General features: G+C 38.7%; 1 protein-coding gene across 1 annotated transcript; it reads right to left on the bottom strand.

The window, feature by feature from the left end:
* Nucleotides 1–801: 801 nt before the first annotated feature.
* On the bottom strand, nt 802–1,743 carry LOC123845278 (olfactory receptor 10R2-like). The gene has a single exon (XM_045876052.1). The coding sequence runs from the start codon at nt 1,741–1,743 to the stop codon at nt 802–804; it is 942 nt and encodes a 313-aa protein (XP_045732008.1).
* Between the last annotated feature and the right edge of the window lie 9,133 nt (nt 1,744–10,876).

Here is a 10,876-nt window from a genome sequence, read left to right as displayed (position 1 = left end):
TGGATGGTGGATTATTTTTTCCACTCATTTATGTAGCATATCTTCTATGTTATGTAACAGGCAGTTCAAAGGGGTAGTCAGAAAAGGCACCCAGAAATATCATTTTCAGAGAATTGGAAGAAATAAAAGGTCCTTGCAAAGATGCTCAAAGCCTTAATTAATATGAGCTTCCACTCTGTGCAGTTGTACATTTTACATGTGCTTTCTTTCATCTGATCCATTAGATACAAACAAAAACCCTGTGAATTAGAAAAGAAAAATTATACTATCTTTATTTTCCATATTTTAAAATTCAGATTCAGAGAACAATTGTGACTTTCTTAAAGTCATGACTTAACCAGTGTCGGGTTGAAACCTTCTAATTTCTAGTGCAGTAAATGATTTCCCCATGTGGCCCTCACATCTAAGCCACCTTCAGACTCGAGCACCTCCTTTTAAGCTGGACGTAACCTTAAACAAAGAGTACCATCAGGGCTTTGGGGCAAACAAGCCAGAGATAGAGCAAGAGATAAAGGTTTTTAAGAGCCTTTTGAGAACTATAAATCATAAGGAGATAAGGAGGAGGAGGAGAGCAAACCTTTGTGACAGACACTGTGCTATCTCCTTTAATCTTTACAACAGCCTTGAGAGGAACATATGATCATGCCTGCTTTACTAAGAGAATATTTAGGCCCTGCAACATCAAACAACTTGTCTAAGGCCACACATTTATACAGACAGATATTACCAGAAACTGTTATGAGTTGAACACGTAGTGACACATTTGGCCCAAATATGTGTGTACTGTTAAAAATGTTTTAACTATAAAGTCTTAAGAGAAACCCCAGTCTTCCCAATCATTTTCCGAATGGCCAGCTGTACATCTTTGTTCCTAAGGCTGTATACCATTGGGTTCAACAGGGGGGTGATGATAGTGTAGGTCACTGTCACCAGCCTGTCTTTTCCTGATGAGTATTTGGCTGAGGGCCGAAGGTAGACAGAGGAAGCACAGCCATAGTGGACAATGACCACAATAAGATGGGAGGCACAAGTGGAGAAGGCTTTTCGCTTGCCCTCAGCAGATGGGATCTTCAGGATGGTATGGACAATGAAGCCATATGAGATACAGATGAATATCAAGGGCACAACAAGCACCAGGACGCCACAGATGAAGATGACCAGCTCATTGACGTAGGTTTCAGCACAGGCAAGTCGGATAACTGGTGAGATGTCACAAAAGTAGTGGTTGACCTTGTTGGAGCCACAGAAAGGGAGGCTGAAGACCAAAGTTGTTCCCACCAGAGATATTAGGAAGCCACTAACAATGCAACTTGCTGCCAGCCGTCCACACACCCTCCAGTTCATGAGAACGGGGTAGCGCAAGGGCTGGCAGATGGCAGTGTAGCGGTCGTAACCCATAACTCCCAGAAGCAGGCAATTGGTGACAGCAAAGCCGAGGAAGAAGAACATCTGGGTGGCACAGCCCATGAAGGAGAGTGTCCTGAGGACAGAGAGCAGGTTGATAAGCATCTTGGGCAGGATAACAATTGTGTAGAAGACTTCAGAGGTTGAAAGGACGCAAAGAAAGAAGTACATGGGTGTGTGGAGGCTGCGGTCCAGGTGGATGACGGAGATGATGGTGAAGTTTCCACTCAGGATGATCAAATAGAGGCAGAGAAAGAACACAAAGAGGACAGGCTGCAATTCACCGAAGCTGGAGAAACCCAGAAGGAGGAACTCAGTGACCTGGGAAGAATTGGCCATGGAGAGTGGACGCCACAGAACAAAGCCAGTGTGATCAGGTCCAGAGACCTCTGGGACGGAGGAATAGAGAGACTTACCCTTCATAACGTAGACAGCACCAGTCTGGTGTGAATGAGAAACAACTGGAAAGAAAGAGAAAAAAAGGATTATAAATTAACCAAAAATTATCCTAAATTAATATGTATCCACAGTGCTGTTTCTCTGCCAATGATTTTAGCAGTGAATCTGGGGTAAGTGTTCACACGAAGGCATAATATTTGCTCAAATAAAGCCTATCCTTTCACCCCCCACTCCACTCTTGCAGACTTATGTACTCTCCACTTAATTATTTGATGATCTAATATTCAAAAGAAACTTTATGTTAATTATGATTTTCCGTGGTCTTAGCTTTATCCACATTGCTAATATGTATATTCCATAAGCAATAGCACCAATGTCTGAGGATCCACCTCTCACCTGCTTTTAATACATTCATCATCTAGGGAAACACCCTTGATCTGTCTTTGTGTTGCTGACCTCTGAAGAATACAGCTCCTTTTCATTATTAACCGTTTACCCCATTTCCATGCAGTCATTCATTAAAGGTTAATTTGGTTTAGACCCACTGCTTCTGTCTTAGAACTAGTTTTATGATTCCTCTCCACACCCTTGAAGGACAGTAAGCCTGATTTCCCTTGCAGAAAAACCATGGCTGGAAGAATTTAGTTTGATTCAGCGTTTGCTGGTTGCCCATTGAGTTGCACGGCTTATCCCTGATACACCTGACCTGGAGACTCGTTAGACCATCTTTCCCAGGATCTGTCTGTGAATTCCTGGGTAAGGAGGCTCAGATACCTTCCTTAATGCTTCTGATAAGTTATTGTTCCTAGTGCTAGATTATATATATTTTAAATCAAAACATTCTTGTCCTTTCCCCCCTCTTGCCCAGATCTGTTTCTTCGCAAGGATTCTGTGTCTCAGTAAAACGGTTCAAAATCCTCCTCATCGTGTAAGCTGTGAATTTCTGAGACATATTTAAATACATGATTTTTCTCATCCTCCAAATGCAATCTATTTTTGTTCTGCAATACTTCTAGGATCATTTCTTCTTTTCTGTAAGAAATTAGCTCTTGTCTGGACTACTCCAAGAGCATGATAGACAGACCCCCTGGTTTATATCTCATTCCACTCTAAACCATCTTCCACTGTGACCTCAGAGTTGTCTTCTGACAAGACAAATCCTAATCCTATTAACAGAACTAAATAACACTTAATTGTCTACAAAGCTAAGGCAATCATTCTGTGTCTCATATTTTTCCCCAATATAACTTTCCACGCATAACTGCCACTGTATATTCCTTCACATATGCTTTAGTGTTGAAAAACTTTGAACAACCATGTCATTTTTTATCCTACCTTCTAAATCTGGAAATCATCCATACTTTATGTTTGTGGTTGTTGTTGTTTTTTCTTCTTTTAATGTGACTTCTTTAAATTCTCAGTTAAAGTAACATTGACACACTGACTCCTCCCTACAACTTCCGAATTGGGCTTTATTGTCACTTTCTCTTGGTTTTGTTGGCAATTGTTGGAATCTCAGTTGTCACTCGTATTATGTGATGTCTTTGACTTCACAACGTGTCAATTACCAGATTTACAGTAGTGTCTAGTATGCACCAGGTGCTTGAAGGCTTGCTGAAGAAAAAATAGATGACCCATATCCCAGGGCTTCTTCTAAATTATTTCAGAATACCCAAGAGGTATGATTCCAGGGGTTTTCCAAACTTGTTCCCTTAATATTCATTTGACATATTAACCTTCTGCTTTAACATTTTGGGATAAAAAAAAAAATCTCTCCAGTGTCATTCTCTAAATGCAGACAAAAGAATCATTAAAAATTGCTGCTTTTCCAATTATCATGTGGTTTCCTCCATTATCTCAACTAGCTAAACTTTTAAATTTTAATTTAAATAGCACTTTGTTAGTATTATTTTTTTTTAAGATTTTATTTATTTATTTGACAGAGAGAGACACAGTGAGAGAGGGAACACAAGCAGGGGGAATGAAAGAGGGAGAAGCAGGCTTCCCGCAGAGGAGGGAGCCGATGCAGGGCTCAATCCCAGGACCCTGGGATCGTGAGCTGAGCTGAAGGCAGACCCTTAATGACTGAACCACCCTAAATAGCATGTTGTTAGTCTTAAAGACCTTTGCAAATAACAAAACTTCTATCATTGTTTGCTCTTTTGCTTAGACAAAGGTATAGCAAAATTTTTAAATGGGACTAAAATCAGGAGCTTTCACTCCTATTTTGGTATCTTTGAATTGCCCATCTCTAAACTTTATAAGTAAGGAATACACACCATGCTTTTGACTGGAACAGTCTCCACTGATGCTCTTCCTGAGATGTCATCTCCAGCTTTCCAATGTCCTGGTCTACATCCTTTGAGTTTGTTCTTTTATAGGACCATCCCAAGAAAAAGCAGTGACCTGTTATCCAGGGAGGGTTGGGGTTTGTTTGGAAAGGAAAGAAAGGCCATGTTACTGGCTGACCATTCTGTGACCCTCCCGCACAGTACTCACAAGACATCATCTACTTTTTCAGAGTCATCCTTGGAACCTATGAAGCAACTGAAATTTGAAAATGAATTCCCTATTAACAAAAAACAGAAAGCTTTAGCTCTCTTTAACCTGGTTGAGGAAGCTACATACAATATTTGGTGAATAGAAGATCTTGGAAGGGAAGATGCTACAGATTCAGAGAAAAGCTTTGGGAAAATGAAGGGGAATAAATGAAAAGGAAAATTGGGTAATTCAATTGCCTTCTTCTTTTTTTTTATTCAGTTGTCTTCTTAACAAAAAGAAAAGGTGAATTAATTTTTCATTACCTGGCTCAATGACTTCATCAGTGTAAGTGAAGCCAGTTCCTTAAGCTGGTTTAAAAAGACAGCTAATTCTTCACCCCCAATTACCTTTACAGCCTCCTCCTCTAAATTGCCATCACACGGGAATTAACTGAAATACAGTTTTCTATATATGTTTTGCCTTTTAAGATTTTATGCTTAGAGAATGCATGTGTGAGAGACAGAGACACACACAAAGAAAGTGAGAGACAGAGAGAGAGAGGGAGAAAAAGATAGGGAGGGAGAAAGGGGGAGGCAGAGAAAGAGAGACAGAGAGAGGGGGAGGGAGAAGGAGAGGGAGAGAAGGAGAAGGGATTCTCAGTCTCTAATATTCTCTTCCCTTTATTCGGGGCCCACCCATTGGTCACATTCTTTTTTTAAAGACACCAGTTACTGAACTTCCCCTAATCTGTACAGGAAGATTTTGCAGTTTCTACTATATTTAACATTTAGTATATTTCAAGATTGTTTCCTGTGTCTTTATCAAAATACTTAGCCTGTTATGTCCAAATTATGGTTTCCTGATTGTCTCTCCAGTAGACTTGAAAACCTCAGGAATAAAGACCATACCTTATTCCCTATGTATCCTCAAACCTTAACTCAATATTTAAATTAATGATATATAAGTGCTTGATGAATAAATACATTCAATAGTCCATTAATGAATTAATAATGATCCTAATTAGTTCTTTTTACAGCAGCTGGGTTCCCTGTGCACCACCGTGTGCTCCTAAGTGAGAACAGTCACTGCTTATGTTCTCTGTCATTCCATGTTCTCTATAAATTTCATTTTCTTCCTTTCTGTTTTATTTTTATTTATTAATTTCAAAGGGGGGAGGGGCAGAGGGATAGAGTGAGAGAGAATCTTAAGAAGACTCCCTGCTCGGTGTGGAGCCTGACACAGGATTCAATCCCACACCCTTGAGATCATGACCTGAGCCAAAATCAAGAGTCAGATGCTTAACTGACTGAGCCACCCAGGTGCCCCTCACTTTCTTTCTTTCTAAATCTAATGCTGTACCCCTCCTATGAAACAATCAAACTGATTCTGAGGCTCTGCCTTCTTGTTGTCCTCCATCTCTGCCCCCACAGTTTCCACTATCCAGTTGTCCTTTCTGACATTTAGTCATAGTTCCCACTACTGATCACGGGGGCAAAGTAAGTCATTGGCTCATGAGTAAACTCTACAATTTAAATTCTGACATACAAAAAATGACTGATTGTCACTATTCTTCTCAATAAGGAAACCCAAGTCCCTAAATAAAAATAAAAATTTTACAATCCTTCAAATCAGAGTGCTAGTGCCTGGTGACATGTGGGCCTCTTCATTCTCAGACACTTCTTCGAAACTTCTGTGAAATTTTTCTAGGTGAAATTTGCCAAAATTGTCTTCCCTGTCATAATGTACCAGAGTTCTTCTTTCATTTTCCATCAACTGTCTGAACCAATATAAGGAAACTGTCTACATGACTCCACAGAAAATATCACCTGTGCCTCTTCTCCATGAGCAGTTTAGCTAATGCCTCAGTAAGCATCACCAGGGGTGTTTGTCCCTTCTGCTTTGGCATGGCCTCAATGTCTTTTTGGTAACTGAGATCCCCTCCTCCATAGGGAGTTAATTACCACATGATGCCCAATGCTTGTCCATAATTTCCCCAATTAGCAAGTAGAACTATGGTAATACACTAAGAGAATTTGTTGGTCAAAGAGAAGGTCTTTTCTTTTCTTTTTTATTATGTTATGTTAATCACCATACATTACATCATTGGGTTTTTGATGTAGTGTTCCATGATTCATTGTTTGCGTATAACACCCAGTGCTCCATGCAGAACATGCCCTCTTTAATACCCATCACCAGACTAACCCATCCTCCCACCCCCTCCCCTCTAGAACCCTCAGTTTGTTTTTCAGAGTCCATCGTCTCTCATGGCTCGTCTCCCCCTCCGATTCCCCCACTTCATTCTTCCCCTCCTGCTACCTTCTTCTTTTTTTTTTAAACATATAATGTATTATTTGTTTCAGAGGTACAGATCTGTGATTCAACAGTCTTGCACAATTCACAGTGCTCACCATAGCACATACCCTCCCCAATGTCTATCACCCAGCCACCTCATCCCTCCCACCCCCCACCACTCCAGCAACCCTCAGTTTGTTTTCTAACATTAAAAATTCCTCATATCAGTGAGGTCATATGATACATGTCCTTCTCTGATCGACTTATTTCGCTCAGCATAATACCCTCCAGTTCCATCCACGTCGTTGCAAATGGCAAGATCTCATTCCTTTTGATAGCTGCATAATATCCCATTGTATATATATACCACCTCTTCTTTATCCATTCATCTGTTGATGGACATCTTGGCTCTTTCCAAAGTTTGGCTATTGTGGACATTGCTGCTATAAACATCGGGGTGCACATACCCCTTCGATCCCTACATTTGTATCTTTGGGGTAAATACCCAGTAGTGCAATTGCTGGGTCGTTTGGTAGCTCTATTTTCAACTTTTTGAGGAACCTTCATGCTGTTTTCCAGAGTGGCTGCACTAGCTTGCATTCCCACCAGCAGTGTAGGAGGGTTCCCCTTTCTCCACATCCCCACCAACATCTGTCATTTCCTGACTTGTTCATTTTAGCCATTCTGACTGGTGTGAGGTGGTATCTCATTGAGGTTTTGATCTGGATTTCCCTGATGCCAAGTGATGTTGAGCACTTTTTCATGTGTCTGTTGGCCATTTGGACGTCTTCTTTGGAAAAATGTCTGTTCATATCTTCTGCCCATTTCTTGATTGGATCATTTGTTCTTTGGGTGTTGAGTTTAATAAGTTCTTTATAGATCTTGGATACTAGCCCTTTATCTGATATGTCATTTGCAAATATCTTCTCCCATTCTGTCGGTTGTCTTTTGGTTTTGTTGACTGTTTCTTTTGCTGTGTAAAAGCTTTTGGTCTTGATGAAGTCCCAATAGTTCATTTTTGCCCTTGCTTCCCTTGCCTTTGGCTATGTTTCTAGGAAGAAGTTGCTGCAGCTGAGGTTAAAGAGGTTGCTGCCTGTGTTCTCCTTTGGGACTTTGATGGACTCCTGACTCACATTGAGGTCTTTCAACCATTTTGAGTCTACTTTTGTGTGTGGTGTAAGGAAATGGTCCAGTTTCATTCTTCTGCATGTGGCTGTCCAATTTTCCCAACACCATTTGTTGAAGAGACTGTCTTTTTTCCATTGTACATTCTTCCCTGCTTTGTCGAAGATTAGTTGACCCATAGAGTTGAGGGTCCGTTTCTGGGCTCTCTGTTCTGTTCCATTGATCTATGTGTCTGTTTTTGTGCCAGTACCATACTGTCTTGATGATGACCGCTTTGTAATAGAGCTGGAAGTCTGGAATTGTGATGCCACCATTCCGGATTGTGATGCTTTTCTTTTTCAACATTCCTCTGGCTATTCGAGGTCTTTTCTGGTTCCATACAAATTTTAGGATTATTTGTTCTATTTCTTTGAAAAAAGTGGATGGTATTTTGATGGGGATTGCATTGAACGTGTAGAATGCTCTAGGTAGCATTGACATCTTCACAATATTTGTTCTTCCAATCCATGAGCATGGAACGTTTTTCCATTTCTTTGTGTCTTCCTCAATTTCTTTCATGAGTATTTTAGAGTTTTTTGAGTACAGATTCTTTGCTCTTTGGTTAGATTTATTCCTAGGTATCTTATGGTTTTGGGTGCAGAAGTCCTTTTCTAATACACCATGGGGATTAGTTGATTTCCTCTTTAAAATTCTCTGGGGACTCATAGAAAGCTGAAAGTTTTCTGGGTACCATTTGTTAAAACAAACATCAATGGAAGGGGCTCCTTTGAGTTTCCTTACCTAACGAATCTAAATTTTCATTCTCAGTTTGGAGGAAAATGTACGTCTTGCATTCTCATTTCTGACATCTCTAAGAGGGGAAGAAAGGTTCAGACAAAGGACAGAATATTAGAATGGGAGAGGCAGCATAAGTGTTTCAGACTCATGGGAAACAAACTTGTTCTTAGAATATAATGTGAGCATGATTAGGACAGAACTTGTTCCCCCGCCACCCCGGGGTTACAGCAGAGACCACAGGCAGTCAGCAGGAGGCTGGCTGTGCCCCCCACCCTTTGTTCAATAAACAAATAAACAAGGTAAATTTGGGTTATGGGGAAAAATGTGGGGGTAGGGTTTTAGCTGAGAGGTGTCCTTTGGTAAAATGTCCTCCTATTTCCAGATTGCATATTTACTCCCTCTCCCAGTAAGTCCAGACGCTTGGGCTGGAAATAGGGCAAATGTTAGGCACTGATGGAAATGATGTGGAAAGACTAAAAATATAGAGATGGGAAATCATGCCCAGCATTCACAAACCAAACAAGCAAGGGAGGAATCTTGATATTTGACAGTTTAACATTCAGACCAGGAGTATTCAATGAACAACAAAAGACAGTAGCAAAATATAAAAAACACTTTTAATGCTAACAACTACAATTCACAGTGAAATTATAATAGATATGAATTTGTGTCCCCCTCAAAAACACAGGCGCAACCTTCGTAAGAAAGAAACTATAAAATGTTTACAAGGAGATACACTAATAATGGGTAGCTTCCATAACCACTCTGCTCAAACAGATCAGAAGGAAAAATATCTCTAAGAATTTAGAAGACCTAAGCAACAAAATAGTGAACTATATCTGATCGGTATTTATTCAAATTTGCATTATAATGAAAGAGTACACATGTTCTTTTCAAGGCACAATGAAGAATGAATATTGGCTGTGTATTATGTCACAATAAAAACTTGAACCAAGGTCACAAAATGGTAAGAATACAAACAATATTCCCAATTTCCAGCATAAGAAACAATCCAATAAATAACAAAGAAAAAAGGCTTTTCACCTGAGATTTTAAAAATCTATGAAATAATTGTTGGGTCAAAAGGGAAATACAAAGGAAAATGAAAGAAGTTCCAGGAAATAATATCAATTACACTTCATGTAGCAGATTATGTGGGTTAAGTTTAAAGTGGAGATGAGAGGAAATCTCACAGCTTAATTATATAGACATATATAATTAACACATACGTATATACATATGACATAAAAAATGAAAGTACGTAGAAAGCATCAGTAAGTTAAATAGAACAACAAATTAAAGGAAAAGTCAAAGGAAATATTATACAAATAAAATACAAATAAATACAAATAATACAAATAAAATTAAAAACAATATTATGGGGAAAAAACACTAGAATGCAACTGTTCATTCACATGTATGTTAAGTTCTCTGACAACAAACCAAAAAAAAAAAAGTAAACACAATTATACTTAGTATAAAATGACACAGAAAATAATCATTTCTAAGAAATTTTCAAATGTCGGAATATTTCATACAAATTTTACAAAGAATTTTGAAAGTCTAGATGAAATGAATAATTTTGTAGAAGACTAAATTCCATATATGATCCACTAAATATAAAAGTGGCTTAGAAGTCACTTTTCTTAGACGAAATAGAGGATATTACCACAGGGCCATGCCTCAGAAGACACTGTGTCTGTATTATTTCACAGAATTTCAATAAATCTTCAAACATAAGATGATCTCAACCAATATACAATAGTAACGCAATAAATACTTCTTCAAGATATAGAGAAAAACCGATTTGAATCTTCAACTCACATAATGTTAAAAAATCTTGTGGATATGTCAATACAATGCAAAAAATTTAAAAACTTGGAAAAAATATATCACTGAATGAAAAAATTGGAAACTAAGCTTAAAGATAATGACAAATTCTCAGAGTAGTAATAACTAACAATTTGACTGTATAAAGTGAAATATTTACTTGCAACAAAAGCACAAGTAAAGATATTAAAAAAGAAACAATTGGAAAATTTCTCAAAAACTATCAAAATGTTGGGGCACCTGGGTGCTGAGTCGGTTGAGTGTCTGACTCTTGGTTTCGGATTAGGTAATGATCTCAGGGTTGTGGAATCAAGCCCCACATCAGACTCCAGGCTCAGGATGGAGTCTGCTTGTCCCTCTCCCTCTGCTTCTTCTCTCTCTCTCTCTCTCAAATAAATTAAATCGTAAAAAATTACTGAAATCTTAATAAAAACTTATGACAAGCTGAAAGATAAAATAACTAAACTCTAAAGTAGGAACTGGATATAGGCATAGAACTGATAAAATAAAAGCACATAAAAGGCATACAATTCACTGAATAGTTATAATTTAATTTTAGTGAATTAAT

Source organism: Mirounga angustirostris, unplaced genomic scaffold (genome assembly GCF_029215605.1).
Source record: "Mirounga angustirostris isolate CCGP_5_RB_7025 unplaced genomic scaffold, mMirAng1.0.hap1 SCAF_6, whole genome shotgun sequence".
Lineage (NCBI taxonomy): Eukaryota > Metazoa > Chordata > Mammalia > Carnivora > Phocidae > Mirounga > Mirounga angustirostris.
This window is presented reverse-complemented; position numbering and strand designations above follow the sequence as displayed.